This window comes from Lepidochelys kempii, chromosome 4 (genome assembly GCF_965140265.1).
Source record: "Lepidochelys kempii isolate rLepKem1 chromosome 4, rLepKem1.hap2, whole genome shotgun sequence".
Classification (NCBI taxonomy): Eukaryota; Metazoa; Chordata; order Testudines; family Cheloniidae; genus Lepidochelys; species Lepidochelys kempii.
Window position 1 is genome coordinate 38,468,929 of NC_133259.1, and position 22,905 is coordinate 38,491,833.

The following is a 22,905-nucleotide window of genomic DNA, read 5'->3' on the forward strand; positions in this document are numbered from 1 at the left end:
CCACAAAATTCCACACAAAAAATAATTTACTGTGCAGTTCTACAGGATGTTTCTGTAAGGAATGGTTTTATAATGGTCATGTACAAGTCTGAAAAATTACATGGAGAAGTGCTCAGAAGTGGAGATGACGATTTACAGCAATTTCTGTAGTCCATTTTCAGATCTATGAATCCATCCAAAACCAAATGAGATTGGAACCCACTCACTTCAAGCATAAAGGTGCCTGAGGCTAAATCAGTGATGCTCCTGTGTTCTTAGGCATCCATGAGTCATTTTAGAGGACCAAAAGTGTACCTCAGGGATGGAAAAAATCTTCTGAGACTCAGTTTATGCAGTCAGTAGAGATCAAGGTTCTGAGCTGCCACCATCCCAGGGCTTCTGCTGCTGTTCTCTCTTGCTGATAAATCATGAAATCTCAGGCTACAAGGTATTTGCTTGCCTGTTCCGTGCAGTTAGTTTATGATAAGCGATACTTTGCATGTATAATACATACGGTGTCTTTGATCCGAAGCTGTCAAAGCACTTTACAAATATTAATAAATTAAATAACTTACAACACCCTTCTGAAGTAAAGAAGTGTTACTATACCCATTTTACCGCTGATGATCAAAACGGAGAAGTGACTTGGTCCAAGATCACATATGAAATGTGCATTTATCCCACACTCCCGTTCCTGGAACAGAACGCTAAGAGTCTGATTCTGCCACCCTTACTCATGTTGAGTAGTACCTTAGTCCCACTGAACTAAACTTGCAGAGAAAGATACTGCTTAAAGGTTGCTGAGCATAGAGCTGAGCATCAGGCCCTCAGTCTAACAAAGCACTTAAACACATCCTGAACTTTGAGCATGTAAGTAATCTTATTGGCTTCAAAGTTAAGCATGTGTTTAAGTTATTTGCTGGATCATGGCTGATCTGGAACAACACATATACAGAGGAATACACAGGGCTTAAATTCAGCTGGAGCTGTCCAGACCAGAGCTCCGGTAAATATTTTCAACCCCCTGAAGTTTTTATAGCATGTTATAGAGGGGGTGGGGGGCCCTCCAAAAATACTCTATAAGAATTTAAGCCCTGGGAATATAGGTGTACGCTTCTCTCCTGCAGTGAGGAGTACTCTTGGTGCATTAAGAACGTTGGAAGGCTGTGTTATGGCTCTCCTAACGAAAATGAATGAGCTATCTTCTCAGCAGAAGGAAGGTACTTTTAACAATCCTGCTTTCTGAAAATGCACTGTAGCACTGAACTGGTAATAATCAAGATCTACAGCTACAGTTGTGGCCAACAAATACCACAGTTTCCCCTTATAAATAAAACAAGAAATAACCATGGTAATTATATGGTAACAGTTGGCTAATAACTTTTTACTGGTGGTCATTGTACCTTGATGATAAGAATTCAATCAATTTTAGAGTTGTGTGTGTTTTCTCTTACTTTTCATAGTCAGTGTGGCTGATTTCATAAACTAAGAGGGTATCAGGTTATGGAGTTATCTATTGTCATTAGAGAATTGCCAGAAGAAAAAACCCAGAGGGAACAAATGGCACGTTTCAAATGGCTTAGCAGTCACTGTATGACAGTTTTAAACACAGATAAGTTTGAAATGGATTCACTCATGGCCAGTTTGTTTGTTTTTCCATTTGTAGTATAAGAGTCAGGTTTCTCATCTTTCTTCCCTCTTGATTTTTCTAAATAGTTATAAACATCAGATGGCACATTCTGGAATGCCAAAGCAAACTATGTGGCAATGTTTGTTGTGTAGGATGGGATAGAAGCTCTATTTAGTTACCAAAGATTGTGCAGCAGTGGCCTGCAGATATCAGAACTTGCTTCAAAACCCTTCCAGTGCTACTCAAAGCTTGTCCAGCTTGCATCTGTAATTCTTCATGGGGAAAATAGGAGCTTGTCACAAACAGAGCTAGCACTGTGTAAATCTCCCATTGCTCTGAGCCTGAAAAGTACAGACAGCAGTGTTTTCCAGTCCCGGGCCTGATATGCCTAGTCTCTATTGGCTCTTTCAGCTATAATTAATAAGTAGAAAAAATGCTTTATAAAAGTTTACTTTTTGTTATTAACATATTTACTTCCATTCTTTATGCGTCTGTGAAGTACTGAGGTTCTTGCTCTTGCATATGGTGCTTTTTGTTGATAAGACCACTACAGTTCTTCATTAGTCCTTCTCCATGGGTTCTGCTTCTTGAAGAACTTACTCCTCATCTTGTGTTATTTCTAAGAAGGCTCCTCAGCTCAGGTTCCACGTGGAAGTTTAGACTAATCTGAGCCTACTTTTCATCTCTTCTGGAAAAATCTTCATTCCCCAACTGACCCAGAGGTTTGATATTCAGCCATGATATTTCTGCAGATCACATACTGACTTTTTGCTTTAAACATACCAATAATATATGTATCATATGTATTTTCCAGGGGCCAAATTTCCAGGTAGAAAAGACCTGCTTCTCTTTCTAAGTATTTATTTTCAGATGTGTCTCAGAGACATATTTGGCTACATATTTGGACTGTGACTAGTGAAATTTTGCACTAAAGCAGTTTTCTTTAGCTGCTAGATACAATATCATTACAAAGGCTTGGTCTGGTTTTTGTTTTTTAGGTTGGGGAGGCATGGAGGAACCATGGTGGTTTCTTTGTTTGGGGTGGAAGATGCTTTTAATAAAAAAAAAAAGCTGAAAGCAGATGGTAATTGAGGAGTTGATTCACTGAATTAAATCTCATTCCAGAAAAGTGTCAGCAGAGCATTAAAGTGAGGGTGATGAGAACCTTCTGGTAAGAGACTTTAAAATAACAAAAGAGTCCCCTAAGAGAAATTCCAAAGTTTAGATCTTCCAGTTTACAGCATATAGAAGTAACACTTCACTCCCCCCTCCTCCTTTAGCCTTTGCCAATTTGTTAATCTGTCAGTTTGTTTTCTATTTTCATAATAAATAGGTGCCTGCTTTATTTCATCTAGAACTCCTGTTGTGCTTAGAAGGGGAAACGTAGCTAAGATTTTTTTCAGGATCGGCATATTGCCAGTTACAGGTTCATTCAGCCCAACAAGTGAGTGCTGGTACATATGAGCAGAGAATACTTGTACTTAATTCTTTCTCATGTATGACCAGAGTAAGAAGTAAGAACCCATGTATTGTGGCCAGCTGAATTTTGTCATGACTTTATGATTCTAAGTTCTTGGCTTATAGCATTCTTGTGTTTTTTCCAATGCACATAAATAAAGCATGTGACCTAGACAAAACATAGACCCTCCATCTTGCATCAATCATACATCCAGCGCCACTCTCCCAGCCAGATGTCAGTGCACACAACGTTCTGCTTGCTCACTGATTGGCTCATGGCCAGTTGCAGCTACTGCCAATTAACATGGGGAGGCACTTTGAAGTGGGGGCAATGTTTGACTGTGAGAACAGTGATCATGTTCATGATCAGTGTGAGGTGGTGGGTTATAAATTTGAAACACTTTCCTTACAAGACCTGGAGCAGTGAAAAAACACTTTGAAACAGAAGTCAGATGTAGGAGATGCCACATTTAATCACTGGGTCAGCCAGGATCATCAGACCCAAATGAATGAGATAATACAAGGTAAAAATGAGAATTGGGGTTAAATATGGGAGATTGGTGTCTTACGCAACAAGACTGGGAGAGTGGAAGGGTTAGAAAAAAAGGGAAAATGGTATTTTCAAATCAGCCTTTTGAGCAATTTTTAACAGTATGAACTGATTAGACACAAACTGTGAACTCTTCTGAAAAAGGAAGACTTAGTGGACAGCAAATCCCCGTCTGAAAATTTCTGGGGCACTCCTTGGTTAGTCTATGCTGTGCCAACATCCTGAGAAGGATGGAGAACAGTATGAGGTTGAATCTTATTCCTTCCAGCTTCAAGAAGCTCTTTCAGTTATTGGCAATACATAAAAACACAATGAGCCTGATTTTCTGTTCACTAACACTAATTTTACACCAGTGTAATTGCATTGGCTTAATTGGAGTCACTCCTGAATTACACCAGTGTGAGAAGGAAACCAGGATCACTCTACTCAGATAGCTGATGGTGAATTTCCTCAGCATAATGTCACTCCTCACTTAATTTCTCATTTTCTAGTTTTCTCTTTTAGCTGTTGTTAGGTTTTAGCTGTTGCCACCCAACAGAGACCTACTTTGTTTATGCTTTGAAGTCCATGACAAAATTCCCTTGATTCTAGTTGTAGCAGGATCAGACCTTAAAGGAGTATTGCTGTGAGAAGTGACACAGGACTGGAGGGGAGAGCTGTGCAGAGAATCTGAAGACCTGATTCTGATCGCATGCACCCCAGTGTAATCAATTAAGGGTAATGTGAGCTGTGGGTGCTCAGATTCTCTGAATCACGCCATTTTTATTTAGGTACTTAAAATGTGGATACAGGTGCCTAACTTCACGTACATACTTTTGAAAATGTTGCCCTGGGTCTATGAAAGGGAACCCCCGCTTGATATCTTAAACTTGTGAGGTATTTGGTAGAACGTTATGGTCACCATTTTACATAGCGTTAAAAACTGAAAAGTGTCATCTAAAGATAAGATTTATATGCATTGTGAAAAGCCACAGTAAAACAACATTTGAGGAGTATCTTTGATTCAGAAAAGAGAGAAAAGGAAGATCATCTTTCATTCAATTTAAGAGAATCACAGGGTTCTGCAGGGAAAAGTCCCTTCTCATGGCTTATACAATGGATGAGACAATAAGTGGGACTGTAATTAGGATTTGAAGTTATTGGGCACTACTGGCATGTATTTTACACGTTTAAAGATAGTAGCACATACATGATAAGCAGCTATAGTTTGAAAGAATCTCATTTTTTTACCACTTCTTCCTGCATTTCTTCCACACACAAAACTCCTATTGATTTTACTGAAGTGAACTGGGAGTTTTGGGTGTATAAGGAAGCAGAAACCTTTTTGTAACTGGAAATAGAAACAACATTGTTTTAAAATAAAAAATTGTGTGTAAGCTCTTCTCAGCAACTCTATTTGGTTAACATCAGTGAAGCAGAAAAGGGAGTAAAATTTTACTCCATCGAATGATATGCAGGCAGGACATTTAAAAAAAAGCTTTTTTTCTACTGTGAGATAATGATTTACAGGTGAAAAGTGTTTAAACGAATTAACAGAGCTACATATACGCTATTGTATAAGATGATCAAGGTACTGCAGCTTACCTCTTCCCTGTGGTTCTTTATTGGCATACAAAGAATACTCTGAGTCTTGTATCCTGTGATTTGGTCAACTTCTGCATTGAATCGGGGATCCTGACAGGGCGGAAAAAGTTGAATTAAGTACCCACTCAAAGAATGTCTTGTTTATTTCCCCAGTTTATAGGCCCATAGAGGAATTATAGCATTTTTCTTAACTGTTACCCAGGGTCACAATGTTTCCATTGTGAGACAATAACTATGTAAATATAAGTTATTACTGACTGAGTGAATTTCTAGCAATACTGTACAAAACAAACTGCTTATAATGAATATAAACACTTGTGGATATATACAAAGGTCAGAAAATGCAGTAAGCTTAGGAAAAGCTGTTTGTCCAGGCTGGATATTCATGCATAACCATTTTTAGCACATCTTTTGTTCTGAGAGGAAATTTTCAAAACACACCAAAAGGCAGGCCGGCGTGGCTAAGTAAGTCTTATTAATAGGATTAGGATTTCCATTTGGGGGTTAAAATGAGTAACACCCCATCTGAGGAAAAAAGTCAGAGAATGGGCTTTTATGGAATATACACCAAAAACATCTGAAATGTACTTTTTTTTCTTTTCAGTGTTGAAAAGTGTTTGCAGGAGGATGCTGACAAGCTCCCATGCTTTCCTAAATCTCTCTCCTATGCTCACTGAAAAGTCAAGCCCATGAGCTTCAGAAAGCAGCTTTAATACAAAAATAACCGTTTTCTAAAAACTCACTGTTGTTCCTGCAAGACTTATTCGTAATGTACCTAAAAATAGTCATTGACAATCAGAACAAATTCTCACCACCAATTTGAGTCATTCAGTGCAATCAGCCCAATAGGGAGCTGGCAAACTGTAAGCATTATAGAATTTGTAGGAATACATACCAGGATAGGAACTGAAAAGAAAGAGCTTTTGGTTCTGGGATCCTCTGCCACCACAACTTTGGGGTAAGCTAGTGCTTGTATAGGAAGAATGGTCTTGAGTGTGAGGCATAGGGCAGGTGTCCAGAAGAAAAAGAAACACCCCATATAAAATCTGATTTGTATTGTGTATGTATAAAATCCCTATTATTATTGCAAAAAGATGGAAACACTGAAAATGACTCCACTGGCAATATAATATTTTTGCTCTCACCAAAGTTATAGCCATCTAGGCTGGGATTTTCAAAGGATCATAAGGGAGTTAGGCAACCAAATCCCACTGAAACTCAGTGAGGCACTTTTGAATCCCAGCCTTAATCCTAATTTCACATTTGGTAACATAATTATGTTAAAGTGTAGACCCACTGGCATTATAGGTCTGCGACTATGTACCACGAGTAAAAAAATCATACCCCTTGTATTTACATAAAATGCAATGAGAATTAGCACAGACTGTCAAAAAATTCCAAGTATAAATTGTGCAATGAGATTAAATTTCTTTTCCTTTTCATTTTGAGTTTGGTTTGGGGTTTTTTTGTTTGTTTGTTTTTTGTTTTATTTGTATGTATCATTCTGGAACACTGATTTTATTTTATCGTCTCACTAAAATGCACCAAATTGTACTTAAAAGGAAGATTATTAATTCACCAACATTTGATTTCAAGCTCAGTACAATGACCCCGATCTGGGAAAGCATTTACGTACGTACTTAGCATTAAGCACATGAATACTCCCACTGATCTCACGTGCTTAAAGCGAAATATATACTTAGGCCCAAATCCAGAAAATACTTATCAGAGTCTTCATGAACGATGACCATTAAAGCACATTATATCACCCTTATATGTATTGCTGCTGGAAAATATTGTTTGGCAATATCACACATCCTCAAAAAATCCACTCAGGAGGATGAAGAAATGACCAACTAGAAGTGGTAATTTTCAAGTCAAAATTCCAGTGTTTGTTCCACTTGGGAACCCTTCTCTTTCCTTATCCCTAACTCTGAATGCACAAAACCCGCTTTATCTATCAAGCAGCGTTGTTTCTTACAGGATATTCTGCAGGTTGTCAGTCTAGGCTTAAATCATTCAAGTAATAGGGATTCTACCATTTCAGTTGGGAGACTTTTCCACAGCCCAATGTATCTTATTATCAGGGTTTTTTCCTGATATTCAGCCTACATTTTCCTTTGCTCAGTTTCATCCCATTATGCCCAGTTATGCAGCCTTAGGATTCATATAGAAGTACATGTTCATATGTTAGCCTATATTTTTATTTTTAAAAATGCAAACAATTATTTGCCCCCATAATTTAGCCCACTTTAAATACCCAATTTCTTGGTACAATCAAAATCATACATTTCTAAGTGTCCTGAAATACAAACGCAAATAATTGTGGGTGGAAAAATAGAGACCTGGTTAAGGCCAGGATCAAAACTTGACCCTTACTCTCAAATGTCCATCACTTGTTTTCAAACATCCATTCCTCAAACATCATATGTAGCCAAATGTGCATATATTTTAGAGAGAGATATTTGAGGCCAGATCCTCAGTTAGTGTAAATCAATCTGGCTCCAATGAACTGCATGTATTACACTATCTGAAGATCTGGCCTCTTTTTACTTACACAAAATTTCCATATTTACCTCATATGCATTTTTGATGTTCAAAGGCTGGCCCAAAGCTGCCACATGTCCCACAATTCCCTTGTTCCATTCCAAGCGAATGCAGTTGTTTGAAGCTTCTTCCAAGGTGGAACCTTCTGCAACATCGAACAGCCTGCTGACAAGAAACTTCTCATTGGAGCTATCCTCACAGACCAGGAAAAGGGAATAACGATCAGCAGCTATGAGCTCATGGATGTGCAAGAAAATTTTGTGGCAAAGGGCTGTGACGTCCAAGTGAGTGGAAATATCTTTCACTAGTTCTAAGAGTCTTGAGCACTGATCCCCTGCATCAGTCCCAATCCTTGGAGATTGCAGAGGCATCTGTTCCTTTTTTCCAGAGCCAGAAAGGAAACTTACGGTTCCAACAGAGTCCTTGACAATGATGGGCCTTAGAGGCCTGTCAAATTCAGAAGCAGAGATTTTCCTTACTGGTGTCCCAGGGTTAGGGCTTTCAGCTCTGGTAGTCTGATGAGCAGGACAAGAGCAATCTTCACTGTGGTTTTTGGTTCCTTCCTTGCCGACTGGGATGGTATGAACTCTCTCAGCAAACCATGCATTGACCATTTCTCTGCAAAACAGAAGTGAAAGGTAATAAATACTATGAGTTAACAATCCCCAAGCAATCATAATTATTTAAAGGGACCAACCCTTTTACATAATACTACATAAAATAGTATGGGAGCCGCGATCGGCCGAACCTGCGGATGCGGCAGGTAAACAAACTGGCCCGGCCCACCAGGGGCTTTCCCAGCACAAGCGACGGAACAAGTTTGGGAACCACTGATTTAGTGAAACACCTGCTTCTCTTTAACTCGATGTTGTTCATTTCCAGCCAACACTGAGACTTAAGCACTAATATCATGTGTCTTATAAAAAAGAAATATTTCTGATCAAATAAATGACTCTGAATAAGGCAGAAAATTATTACTCATGACATAGCTTTCAGTGCATAAAAGCTGAAAATTATGACTACACTAATCTCAAATACTTCATCCTTAGTCATGTCATAGAGTTTAAGGACACAAGGACCACCAGATCATCTGATTTCCTATCACAAGCCACCACCCAGCACCCCCACACCAAACCCAGAAACTGAAATTAGACCAAAGGATTACCACCTACAGGAGACTAGACTATTATGTGCCACTGAGAGGAAATAAGAGAGACCGAGGTGTACCAATGCCCAAGGCCCCGGAAATGGCAGGGAATTAAATGAGAGCTATCCAGATAATCCTGGCAAATGATCATCTGCAGCATCGGGATATGTAAGGCAAACCCCCTCCCACACACAAAGTCACTGCCAATTGGACCTGGGGGGAAATTCCTTCCCAACCCACATATGACAACCAGATAGAGCAGGGGTGGGCAAACTTTTTGGCCCAAGGGTCACAGCGGGGTTGCGAAACTGTATGGAGGGCCAGGAAGGTTGTGCCTCCCCAAACAGCCTGGTTGTTGTATTGTAAAATACAAAGCAGTAAGGGGGCTGCTGAAAATGATTGGCAAAACAAAGCTAAGGAGATTGATTAGTCTCTAAAGTTTTTTATTTCAACTATACTTCTAAACAATAGATATTACAGTAAGCCATAACCTCAAAAAGAAGCATATCTGCCTTCCCTTGTGAAGGTGTGAGCACTGACATATGACTTGAAGTCCTGACTAGGACTAAGAACTACACAGATGTGGAGTTAAAAACTGATTCACTGAATGAGGACAGATTTAAAATATGGTGAGTCTATGTACTGAATACTTGTCCAAGAAAAGGAGCAATGTGACTGCAGACTACACATCAGTAAGGATTTCAGGGTCATATATGAGAGAATATTTTTTTCCCTCAGGGGCAGTAGTTGGTTAAAATGATCTAATAGAGCTGTTTGACCAATTTCTGCTCTTAATCACACCATAATGGAAAGCAGAATCTGATCTTTATCTGGACTCCCAATTACAGTATTTTGGTCCTGATCTTACAAAGACTTACACATGTGCTTATTATTCATACACTATGAGATAATCCTGTCAAGGTTAATGGCACTAACAGGCCATACAGTTAAGCACAATTGTAAGTCTTTTGCAGAATCAGGGCCTTAGACTGCATGCTCTTTTGGGTAGGTAAATTGGATGAAATGCTGGCCCTATTAAAATCAATGGGAGTGTTGTCACTGAGTTCAGTGGGGCAGGATTTCATCCCATATGTTTCCAGTTCTTCTGTGACGTGCCTAGCACACTTGTGTATGAAATAATAAATAATAATAATAATTACTATTACTGTGTACATCAACATCTATTACAAAGCACCCACGAATATTAAACCAGTCTGATTACTGGAAAATGATGTCAGATAATAAAATGCAATAGAATGAGCAATAAATGATTCCACTGTTGCTGTGAAAGAGAGGGTTAATTATTTAAAAAAATATTAGGAATTAAATTCAGGGTTTATTTAATATACTAATAAGTATTCTCAATTATCTGTCTTCATTACAGTGTCATCATAATTTCTCTTTGAACAAGAGATCTGGTTTCACCCAAACGGCTTATGAAATGATACTTTCATATGAAAAACTACATCAATAGGAAGAATGATTAATATATTATCATAACTCTGATTTTAACAAGGACTTCTTTATAGCTCTTAATATGCTGAGCTCCCACAGATGATGTTAAAATGTGGGAGGGGAGACTTTGTACAAAAGAAATACATGAACTCATACTTTTCAAGAGGCATGTCAGCAAACTCACACTGCAAGCTGTTTGAGTAAGGGACATAATAAGAAGCCAACATCTAATCATTCTCTTGATCAAAGGAGGGAAGGGAAATCTTTTAGAGGGAAAAAAATTACGGAAATGGCCAAAAATATCCCCTGAGGAAATAAACAGATGATTATTAAAAAATAGTTGTATAAGAAGACTCTGAACATCCCTGGATTAAAATCAGTGTTCCCGACTCTTGTGATTTCAGCATGAGACTTGCGATATTTGGTGTTTTTCTTTAAGCCTTAGCTCTGGAGATAAGCAATTAGCTGAAAACCTCTGCTTTCATTAACAAAAATAAGCTTCTAGCCCTTCTGGTTGCAAAGAAAGTTTGAAAATGTGATCTGAGTGCACCCTAAAGGCTCAGGAACTAGAAGGCAACTAAAAACCCATTTATTATTATGTTAAAAACTCATGATTTTTAAGCCACTCTCAGATTGTGTGGAACCTGACTAAAAAAATACTGTAAAATCAGATGTAAATGCATTTATACAAGCAAAGAACAAGATGGAATAGCCTTCCTAACCTGCTCATTAATCAGCCAAATGTACTCACATACTTATCATTTGTAAGTCTATGATACATTTGTACCCACCTGCTGAATGACCACAGTTTGTTAGAGGAAATAATAAAATGATCCAATGAAGTGAGCTGCAGCTCATGAAAGCTTATGTTCAAATACATTTGTTAGTCTCTAAGGTGCCACAAGTACTCCTTTTCTTTTTGCGAATACAGACTAACTGCTACTCTGAAACCAGTTTATTAGAGGAGGCACACTGAGCTGATTCTCTACTGCTTTGCATCTGTGTGATCATTTACATGTGATGAAAGGAAGAGTAAAATGCTATCATTCTGACCTGGTAGTGTTTCACATTCAATTTGCACAGGTGTAAATGGCCGTATAAAATGTAAAGGCAGTGGAGAACCAGGTGCACAGTGTACTGGTTACAGCATGGACTTGGTTTTTCAGATAAAAGCCCTGCCACTTTATTTGTTTGTAAAGTGCCATAGCACAGGTTTACCAATGTAATAACAACAAACAAACAAACAAACAACAAAAGCCTCTAAATCCAGCTCTGACTCCATGGCCCTAGAGTGATTCAATCTTTCCATTTCATCCTGTCCATCTATAAAGTAGGGATTTCAAAACTTATCTTCCTGCCTCACAGTGGTGGTGGGGGGATTTAGAACCTGACTGTGTAAGACTTTTCTCATCCAAGTAGTCACACTGCCTTTGAATAAGGACCTTCTCCTTATTGGAAAGAGAGTTTGCACTATTAGACTTTATGTTTTCCCCCCAAATGTCTCTTTGATGGTGGTCCAGTAACCTGCTAGCAGGTTAGTATGTGGGTTTTTTACGAAATTGTGTAGATTAAGACGAGAGAAAAATCCTATGGCTATAACTCTCCTAAAATATATTCTTATACTTTAAACTGATTAGGCATTTGCAGAATTTAGGCAACAGTAAAGTTGTTTAAAATCAGCTGGAATAACAACAATTTTATTGACCTGTTCTGAGTAACACTTCTTATAAGGAAATTATTCATCTCCGTTTTCTCACACAGCTATATGCATGGGTTGAAGAACTAATATTTTATTTTGGATGAAATGCAAAACATAGTTGTTTTAATCTATTTTAAAAATCAATCAGAGGACTTGTTTTTGCTTTTTCAGTACCATTTTCCATTTAACCATGCTTGACAAGTATAACACTTATTTTCTCAGTATACAATAAGCCATATAAGTAAGGTCTATCAGTACCAGACACCTATTGAACTACAAGAGAGATTAGTGGAAATAAATGAGAAAGCACTATTTATGAGACAAATGTGATGTGAAAAGGACTAAATTAAGGGTCAATCTTGCAAACACTCCTAATTCACACAAGTAGTCTTCAATGGGCATAGATATTTGCAGAATTTGGCCCTAAGAACCTTAGGGCCAGAAAACTGCCATGAGGGAGCAGTTGCAGCAGTGACAGTAGAGATTAGGTCTGTATAAAACAGGAGCAAATACTAATACCAGGTGCTGCAAGAAGCCTGCTCACTAGAGACCCTTTCAATACTGTAACATGCTCTCACCCCAGCGTAGCCCTTTAAACATTGCTTGGTGTGCAGCTACAGCCGCACTTGCTCCTTACTGACTTCCTGAATCCTTTTCTTCCAGTAAGCCTGCACTGTGGCAACCATAATTGAGGCCAGAGTTCATGAATGGGAGTAGGTGATGGCTATTTTTAAAGTCATTTGCATTTTGTCACATCCACACCTCCCTCTCATTATAAGATGTTGAATGTCAGAGTATGGTGAGAACCGAATTTGCCAGGTGACATCTTCCAGCAGAAAACATTTTGAGAGGATTTTTTTTTGGAGTGGGGGTGGGGTTGAGGGGGAATGAGGGTTATTACTTTTGAAAATGGAGAATAAACTATTTGGGGGAAAACATATCCTTCTGTATAAGGATGTTCCCTTGTACAGAGCTACATAACCCCAGCTCTCGTTATTTATTATTTGTATTACAGCAGCACCTAGAGATCTCATCTGAAATAAGGGCCCTGTTGTGTTAGGTGTTGTACAATAATGAGAAACAGTCCCTGTGCCAAAGAGCTTACAAGTTAAATAGACAAGGACAGAAAGTGGGTGGAAGGGGAAACAGAGGCACAGAGGAGAAGTGACTTGCCCCAGGTCACACAGCAGGCCAGGGGGAGATCTGGGAGTAGAGCTGAGCTCTCCCAACTCCTGGTCAAGTATTCAATCCCACAGACAATACTGCTCCCCACTAACTGCTCTTATGCAACTAATTCACTGTGTGACCTTAGATAAGTGACTTCACCACTGTGCATTTCATTTTACCCATCTGCAAAACAGATATTATCTTTAACTACCCCAAAAAAACCCTATGGTGATATTTATTGAGTTACGGAGAAATTAGAATCGCCTTCCTCACATTAGCGGTGATACTACCTGTGTCAATAAGAGTTGCAAAGTAATTGCCTTAACATAGAATCATAGAATATCGGGGTTGGAAGGGACCTCAGGAGGTCATCTAGTCCAACCCCCTGCTCAAAAGCAGGACCAATCCCCGATTAAATCATCCCAGCCAGGGGATCTGTAAAGAACTTTGAGATCCTTGGAAGAAAGGCACTCATGACTGAATTCATCTAGTATAGAATGCCAACATTCAGTTGCATTAATTCTTAGGGCCTGATCCTACTGCTGTTGAAGTCAACAGTTTTTCAAGATAGGCCCAATAATTAGTCTTTATCGATGTGCTTTTCTCAGAATAACCACTAGATGGCAACAATTTTCTTTTCAGTTTTTTGATGTAAATTAGATGTGGAAATCATTTCAAGGATCACCATCAACTTGAAATCTAGTTGATTTTTAACAAAACAGTTTAAGGTAGTTTCTGGTTCTAAACCTGCCCCGTGTTCCCTTGCCAAGAGTTGAGGTTTTCCCATTTTCATACATTTTAAAAATGTTTTCCTCTCCCCTCTTGCTTTGTGAAGACCTACACAAGTAGGAGAAATTGTATGACTACATAGTGGAAATAATGAAAAACAACAATATACAAAGTGCTGTCAAATGCACATAACTGAAATCACATAGAAAGTTATTTTGTTCTCATCCCTTGATGTGTTATTTGTAACAACAGTAAGCAAACTTTTTTTTTTAAGATAGAAGTTTGATTTTAAAGATTGTAGTGTCCATTTATGGGCCCAGCTCAACAAAGTTCCTATGCACATGCTTAACTTTAAACATGTGAGTAGTGAATGGGACAACTCATGGTCTTCAAATTAAACATGTTCTTTGCCAAGTATAAATGTAAATTAAGAACTCTGGCTCCTGATTCAGATACAGTATTCTTGTTAGAGCTGAAATTAATGATTTTTCAGTGTTATACAATTTAAATCTTGCCTGATGCTGGTGTTTTTTTTCTTAAATAGGACATATAATTTGATTAGTTGGTTGAAGTGAGGATACCAAAAAGTGCATGTCCTTATGATAATTTATTATTCTTGGCTATTTACAAGTCAACTTTTACAACTAAACTGTAGGCCTAACTTTTTTTTTTCCCCCTCAAAAACGCTGGCCCTAGAAGGGATTTTCCATTCACAATACAAAAAAGGCACAGCAAAATTACAGCGATACAAAGGTCAAGGTTTTAAATAATAAAACGGGATCTTTTATTTTTCCTGATAATATGTTTGTTTCTTGTCCCAGCCTCAGAATAACTACAGCCCCATTCACTCTCCTATGAAGTCAATAGCAGTTTTGCCATTGAGTCTAGTGGAAAAAGGTTTAAGCCCTAAAGGTGAAATTCACCCCTATGTACTACCAAAGTCCCACTTAAATTCCCAAAATAGGACTTAAGTAGGATTTAAGTGGAGCAGAGGCTTTGGGCTGGCCCTCTGTACAGCAGTGAATTCACCCTTAGCCCATAAATAAATGGGAAAATATATTTTTTTACTAAGTAAACATATTTTGTGGTTGGTGTCAGGCCTAATGTGAAATGACAACCATTGAATTACTCACAAGGGCCATTTGAACAAGGGTTTTTTCTGGCACCCTGTAAATAGAGTCTTTTGCAGCTAATGCTGTTTTTTGAGCAATTCATATAAATCACAAATTATTCCATGTAAATTTATTTATGTTTCTTGGACAGTAAAGAAGAGGGAGACTTACATTGTGTGACTTTGGTAATTATACTTGTCTCTGACAAAGCAAAATACCTTTTCTTTAATATAATGTTCAAAATGAAAATAGATTGCACAGTATTAGTCTGATTCAGGAAACACTGTAGGAGGTTGAGCAGCATTGTTTGCAGTACTTGACCTGGATCTTACATTCTCCACACAATTCACCTTTAGACAAACATTCAAAAACATGCAAATACACTATGAAAACACGAACATGCACTCTTTGGCCTGAAGACATTCTGAGCAACAGTTTAAATTTCACCCCTGTTCAGAAGGCCAGCACAATGTCTATGCCCCACTTAAATCCCACTTAAGCCTCAAAGTCAGACCTACGTGAGATTTAAGTAGTATATAGCCTTGTGCTAGCCTGCTGCACAGGGGGTGAACTTCATTCACGATCAGTAGCTGCAATCTGGGAGGATTCTTCAATAGAAGCCAGTAGTCAAAACTTTTGTGAATTCCTATGGCTACGAAATACTAACCCAATGGTAAAGATTCTCTGACTATCCATCACACCTTCCCACCTCCTTCAAATGGAATTTATACTCCCCTCCTCACACTTTATTTTCTTGTACCAAAAAGTTAGGGTCTAATCCTCTCGCCCTGATGCACACAAAGCTCCCAGCAAAGTCCAAGAGGAAACTGCCTGCACCTGCACTGCTTAATCATGCTCTCTCCCTCTCCCCCCGCATTTTGTATAAAAGGTGGAGGGGGAGGGTAGTCTGTTGACCCTGCTTTCTCTGAATTCATAGGAAGTTTTGCAGCTGCATTGATCTTCTGCTTTTCAGACCCCTTTCTTTCAAATAAGTAGGCATAAGTGTAACTTACTTGCCTATATGTGTAACTTGACTCATATGAGTAACTTTCCACACATGCCTAAGCATTTGTTGGATTTGGGTCTTAAATTTTTGCAGTGGTCTTAATGCACAGTGTATACATTTCTTTGGGGAGCTGAGGTTCCTGAGAAAAGTGTTTAAGAATGTGTGGACTACTTAGAGGAAAAGGATTTTAAGCAAACTAGTTTTTAAAAGAAACACTTTTCATGTTTTTTACAGAAAAGACCCCTATCCTCCTCCACTCCTTTCTCAGGCAAAACTCTGTGAATACATACAACGTGAACAAAATGTGCAAACGGGAAAAAATATACTATGGTCAGAATGGTGTAACATGACTAATGTCAACAAGGTTACACCAGGGATTGATTTGACTCAGTCCTGTAAAAATGTTCTATATTTTTAGGATTCATTTTTTTCACAGGGGATTACCAAAGTATTTTCAAATCTGATCATTCAAAAATAACTCTCCAAAACACATATTCAGAATCTGTTTGACAGTCTGAACTTCTGTACACTTATTATAAAAATGCATAAACTTCCTCTTATATAGAAACAAACTAAGCATAGGCATATTACTATGAATAAAACTATGAGACAACACCCAAGGTTTATAACTAACATAAGCTTACAAAGCTAAAACACCAAACAGATGGCTCAAGAGGAAAGGCATTTTCCAATATCTCCCTGAACATGGAAACTGAAGACCTCGGAACTGAGAAACCAGCCCAAATGAAATACTTGGAGCTGTCATTAAGAGAAATAAACTATGCTTGCCCTTTCACATATCACTGATATATTCAACCTGTGTTACAATAACCCAAGATAGCTATAGCAAGGGGTCTTACTTCCATTAGGACAAAAGCAATGCTTAACTTAATATTTTTGATCTATCATGCCATACATTTAGGAAGCCAGAAAAAAATACCTCTATGGAACAATGAAGTTGCCTATAGCTGGAACACAATTTTCCCCTGAGCTGAGTGAATCAGCAGTGAACAGTGAATTTGTCTGTGAGCGCGAAAGGTACTAAGAGAAAGTCACATGAGTATTTTTAAGAGGAACAATAAAGGAAACCAGAAATATTGTATACAGTATACTGGTTTCTTGAAGAGAGTTTTAAGTAAGGGTGAAGCTTGGCGGATGAAAGTGGTGTGACAAACTGCCTGGATAACATTTTTCCAAAAGTAATACAAAAAGTATACCATCAGTAAATTGATAGTGATAATAGACTCACCCCTAACTGTAACAGAAGTTAGTGGGTACAAGGAATGCAAGGTTAGTCCAATACAGTATACCAATCAAACTTGTACACCATTCAGTACACCATGCTTAATAACATTAGAAGAATGATTTTTAACATCAATTATGAAAAAGCTACAATAATATTATGGGTAATCAAAAGATAGATTCTAAAACAAAGTCCATTTGCTGTACCAGAATGAGAAGAATTAAATTTAATTTGAAAACCATTTCCTCCGCTTTCTGAAAAAGCTACTCTTACAAATAAAATTTGAAAATTTTGAAAGGGGAAAAAACATCACAAAGGAAGATTAATTTTAGTACGGGAATTCTTAAAAAAATAAATAGCTTAATTTTAGTAGGAACTAAGGAAACAGGAATGTGAAGAAGTGGTACAACAAACCAACAGATGTACAGTATGAACTATTACCACTAAAAATTTTGTATCTGAGTAAGCCAAAATTAAACAGGCTAAATAAACTGAGCCATATTTGCTCCGGTGTAACTTCATTAAGAGTGCCAGGGACAAATTTGAACCATCGTTCTGCATCTTGATCAGAGCTATCATAAAAATTCACATTTAATATTTATTTATACACTTCCTGTATATTTCTAGTGCCTTGTGCAAAACAAAGTAATAAAATACCTGTGGGTACTTGATACTGTAAACCATTATCAAGTGATTAGTCCTTATTCCCATGTAGTCAATAGAAAGGATTATGTGGGTAAAAGTTTCAAATTTGGATAAGTTTTTGTAGGATCAGGCCCAGGTTGTACACTTTCATATCAAAATATAACATATTGCATCACAATTCATTCATCCACCTAATCAGTATTGTGGAACTGTGGAACAGAAGTAATACGGCCTACACTGAGCACCTCCTGAAAAGTGCTGAGCAGCCTACTGGAGTTTGCTCAGCACCTTGCAGGATTAGATCATAGCTTATAGCCATAACTGATATAAGGTTTAAACTATTGATATACAATTAAATTTTATAAAAATGATAACAATGCTATGCAAATTTAGCACACAAGTGGTCCAGTCTTGCAGCCCATACTGACATGGGCCCAGAATACTGACTAGCAAAGCTTCCATAGCTGTGTAGCTTACAAATAATTATAAATTAACTGAAATATATAATTTATTTTAAAGTGTTGCTTTCTAGGAAATGTGGTCTTTCCATAAACCATACACAGAAATCCATTAATGACAATGTGATCTATACAAAAGAGACAAATATTGCCTGATTTTACAGAATATGTATGATACTGTGGCTCTAAATTTATAAAATACTTGAGATAAAACCACCTAAACTAATCTTTTCTTTCTTTCATCATGTGAGTACTCCTACTGAAGTCAGTGGGATTACTCTATGAGTAAGGAATTGCACAAATTAATCCATGAAGTGAGAGAGGACTATTTTGTATAATTGATTTTAATATTGCAAAGATACTTGCTCAATAAGATCCCGATCCAAAGCCCATTGAAATCAATGGAAAGAGTTACACTAACTGGGTTTTGAATCACACACTCAGTGTTTATTCTCGATTTTGATTCTTAACCTTGCAACAAACGATGGAGCTCAATTCTGTTTCTGCTCATTTGTATTCATATTTGAAAATGTAACAGAAAAGCTCTTCAGCAAAATAAAGGTAATTATACATAGCAATATGAATTCAGACTAACAGGTGATGTGCCTGTTTCATGAGTTACCAAATTGATTCAAGGTGTGTGTATAGATATAGATATAAACTGATGAAACAAACTAAAAAGTGCAGAACTAAATTAGATTTTAAAAGTACAAGTTAAATCTCAGAGAAATCCCATTTACCAGACAGAACAAGTACAACGTTAAGCAATTGAAACATGAAAAGTAAACTGCAATCACCTCAGTTCAATGTAATTATTACTGTAGCACATATTATGCAATTTAAAAAACAAACAAACATGGAATCAAGTTCAGGGTTTTCTATCAAGCCATATTCCAGAATAATTCCACAATGTAGACAATTATATCTTTTACTAAATACACTGTAATTTTCACTCCATGCATCTGAAGAAGTGGGTTTTTTTACCCACGAAAGCTTATGCCCAAATAAATCTGTTAGTCTTTAAGGTGCCACCGGACTCCTTGTTGTTTTTACTAAATACACTGATTGCTTCAAACTCTTAAAGGTTTATGAAGTGTAATTTGAGAGTATACAAAGAAAACCAGACAGGCCATCAAATAATTGAAAACTTGCCTTTTCTTTGTTATAGATGCCTACTTATAAAGTAAGTTCAAAACCGAAAAAATAAACAAGCTGCTACACTTAAGTCAGACTGGTAGACAGTTCTGAAAATAATGTGACATCTCCATCGCTATAAAAAAAACAACAGGATAGTTGCCAAACAAGCATTTGAAGCTGACAGTTTTCTGTAGAAATCTTATAAAAATGTAAAGGTATTTCAGTTAGTCAAAGGTACCTGATTAATTTGTATTTTGTGAACCCCTGCCTTTTCAGACCTTTACAAAAATACAACTGTTTCTGCATGTTAAAAAAAGACCAGCCAACCTACTCCATGGGGAAAACAAATCGACATAATGGTTATTATTAATTAGCATTTGTATTTGTTCAGTGCTACTTCCAGTTTCCAATGGAAGTGTGGCAAGCTGACCTGATTAAATGCTACTTCTCAAAGCTGGTTAAAATGCTACCACCCCATTTTCCATGGATAAACAAACTATCCTTCACTCATATACCATACACCAGTATTCCATAAAAATATAAAGGTTAACCACACATGCCAGTTATCCCCATCCAGCTCTTACTTTTCTTAAAGCTATTTAACTTATTTTTAGGGTTTGGTTTTTTTAAAGATAGCATATTTGGATTGCTGTTTTCCAGAGAGATGAATCTGACAGCCTGTCTGATATGAAAGCAGCAGGAGGGGAGAAGGGACCTTGCACAGATGGTCACAGAGAAGCAGGTGACTGACCCCTGAAGCCTTCTTGCTCGCTGCAAGTCAATAATTAATGGGGATCTCGCTTCTTACCGCCCCATCCCATGCAGAGAGGGGCAGCAGCAAAACTCATTCAGAACCCATCCATCCCTGTTAAGTGACTTGGGAGGCAAGTAAATCAGCAGCGATAGCAGATGGTGCAAGCAGCTCAGGAACAAGAGTGAATCCGCAGAGATGGTGCGTGCACTCAAAGGACCGAATTACACAACTTACTAACCAGCCCTGCACTCCGATATGCCGTGGGAGCTGCAGACCGCCTGCACTCTGCATCCCCACGGCTTTGTTTATAGGAAAATATTCAAAATGGAAACCCGACTCCCCTTCTAAAAATAGTTGCATTTACTCCCTTTCAACCAGCAATCCCACCGCTGAGGGGTCAGTGACAATGATAAGCAGATATACCTCGTCTTATCTCCAAACGGCAGCATGACAAGCCAGAGGGGCGTCAGCTCAGACGAGCGCCTCTGATCTCTACATTCAATCTTTGCAAAATAAATAAATAAAATCCAAGCCACCCGCCACTAACAGTTCATAGGAAAACTTCTTAGCACTGGCGCTGTCCCCAAGCTCCTTCTTGCGGTGTGCAGCGCTGCCCCCTGGCGGGGAATATCCCTGCCGAGGGCTCCCTAAGTGTCTACGCCGCCTCACTGGGAACTTCTCTCCATCGCCTGCACCCGGCTGTGCTCCTCCAAGAGACACCCCGAATCAGTCCCCCCCCCCGGACGCTTCCCCACGCGGAGCTCGTCCACGTGGAGACACCCGCTCCCTGACACCATCCAGCACCACCCAGCCCCCCACCGCCTTCCTTACCTGCTGCGGATCTCCCCAGCCCCTTCCATCCCCACCGCTGCCCGTGCTCACCCGGCAGAACCCCGGCTCCGGCCGCACCCCCCTCCCCCTCGAGTCCAGTCGTTGCTCCCCTCCCCAAATGCTGGGGTGCAACCCCCCTTCCTCCAGCTACACAGCGCCACTCCCTTTAGCCCCTATCCCCCCCCCCCCCCCGCAACTGCAGAAGCACCCCCAGGTCCCGTCCCCGGCTCCCCACTCCCAGCCAGACTCCCCTCACTGGAGAGGCACCCCCCGCGCCAGCTCGCTCCCCAAACGCAGCGCCCAGACAGCTCACGGCCAGCCCTTTCAGGCGCCTCAACCCACTTGGCACGGCCACCCGCTCAGCCCCTCTCCCGCCTCGCCCTGCTGTGCGCGGCAGACACGCGGCCGCCGCCCGCTGCGGAGATGTCAACCCCGGCCCGCCGTGCGGAGCCCGGAGAGCCGCGCCTCGTGTGGCCATTAACAAGTGACACCCTCCCCCAACAACAACAACAAAAAAGCGAGGTTAGATGTTAGCAGGGGCCCCGGCCGATTTCTGTGGAGCGGGGGGAGGGGATGTCCCCCGCGGCTACTGTGCAAAGGGAGCGATGTGGGTTTGCAGAGCGATCCCTAGACCCAGGTCAGGCCTCGGGTTCCCAGAACCGTCAGTCTGCCCTTGCACTGCACGCCAAGTCCCCGCTGCCTCAGTGCCTCGCAGCGCCCGGGGACAGCGCGCAGCGTGGGGGCGCCGAGAGCCACCCAACCTCACTGCAAACCCCGCACAGCCTCCCCTCCCCCCAGCACCCAGGCGCGGCGCGGCGCGGCTCGGCTCGGCTGGGGGGGGGGGGGCAGGCCGGGCAGGCAGAGCCCGCTGCGGAGCAAAACCCCGGGAAGCGCTTGCCTGTGAACTTGGGTGGCAGCGGAACAGAGCGGCTGTGTGTCGGTTTCAGTTTTGGCAGCTGTTGGGAGGGGAGCGGTGGAGGGGAAGGTGCTTGTTAAAAAAAAACCAACAACAAAAAACAAAAAGCAGCGCCGGGGAAATCCGAGGGCTCGGGTGCGGGGAAGGGGGCTCTGCCCCCTCGCCTCGCCCCCCGCTGCTCTTACCGGGTAGCTTTCCGAACAAAGTAAGAGCGGGTGAAGTCCCAGTGATCATCCAGCCAGGCTTCTACCGCTTCCTGCTGCGGCAGGGGGTGGCAGCTGCGCTCCATGCTCCGAGCCGCTCGCGGCCGTCCCCGCGCCCTGGCCCGCCGCCTCTCGGACTGCCGCCGCCGCCGCGCTCGGCTTGTTGTTGTTGATTTCGCCTCGTCCCCTACGCCCTCTTGTCTAATCAGAGACAGGAGCGCTCAGGAGACCCTCCTCCTCCTCCTCTGCGCGGAGCTTGGACCCTGGCGCTCAGCCAGCGCCCCACCCCGCGCTCTGCCTCTCTCCTGCTCCCAGGTGTTTGCCCGGGGCAGGCGGCGGGCGGGCAGCCAGCCAGCTCCGCCGCCACTCCAGCTCCGGTCCTGTCCCGCAGCGCCAGCACCCCCAGGAGCTGCTGGCCGCAAAATCTCTCGCTGCGGCTGCAGGCGAGCCCCGGCTAGCGCAGCCCTTGCTGCTCCTCGGGCAGGGGAGCGGAGCGCGCTGATTGCCCTGCTTCAAACGGGGGCAAAGGCGAGAGGGACCTGGCTTTACAGCAGCACTCTGCTAGGGGAGCGCCCAGGAGCGAGCCACATGGGGCACAACGTCCCCCCAGCTGCAGCCCAGGGCAGTGCCAGGAGAGCCCTTGATTAAGTGACTG

General features: G+C 40.6%; 1 protein-coding gene across 6 annotated transcripts in view; it reads right to left on the reverse strand.

Annotated features, from left to right (window-relative positions):
- PDE5A (phosphodiesterase 5A) overlaps positions 1-22,655 on the reverse strand; it is a 94,920-nt gene extending 72,265 nt beyond the window's left edge. For 4 of the 6 annotated variants that reach the window (XM_073341003.1, XM_073341002.1, XM_073341005.1 and 1 more), the window contains exons 1-3: positions 22,233-22,655; positions 7,778-8,366; positions 5,202-5,291 (exon numbers count right to left, since the gene is read on the reverse strand). In XM_073341003.1, coding sequence (XP_073197104.1) covers positions 5,202-5,291; positions 7,778-8,366; positions 22,233-22,336 — 783 coding nt within the window. In that variant the 5' untranslated portion in view covers positions 22,337-22,655. Of the gene's footprint in view, positions 1-5,201; positions 5,292-7,777; positions 8,367-20,723; positions 21,005-22,232 lie in introns of those variants that run through there. The other 2 variants (XM_073341006.1, XM_073341004.1) reach the window with 2 other exon arrangements.
- Positions 22,656-22,905: the final 250 nt, after the last annotated feature.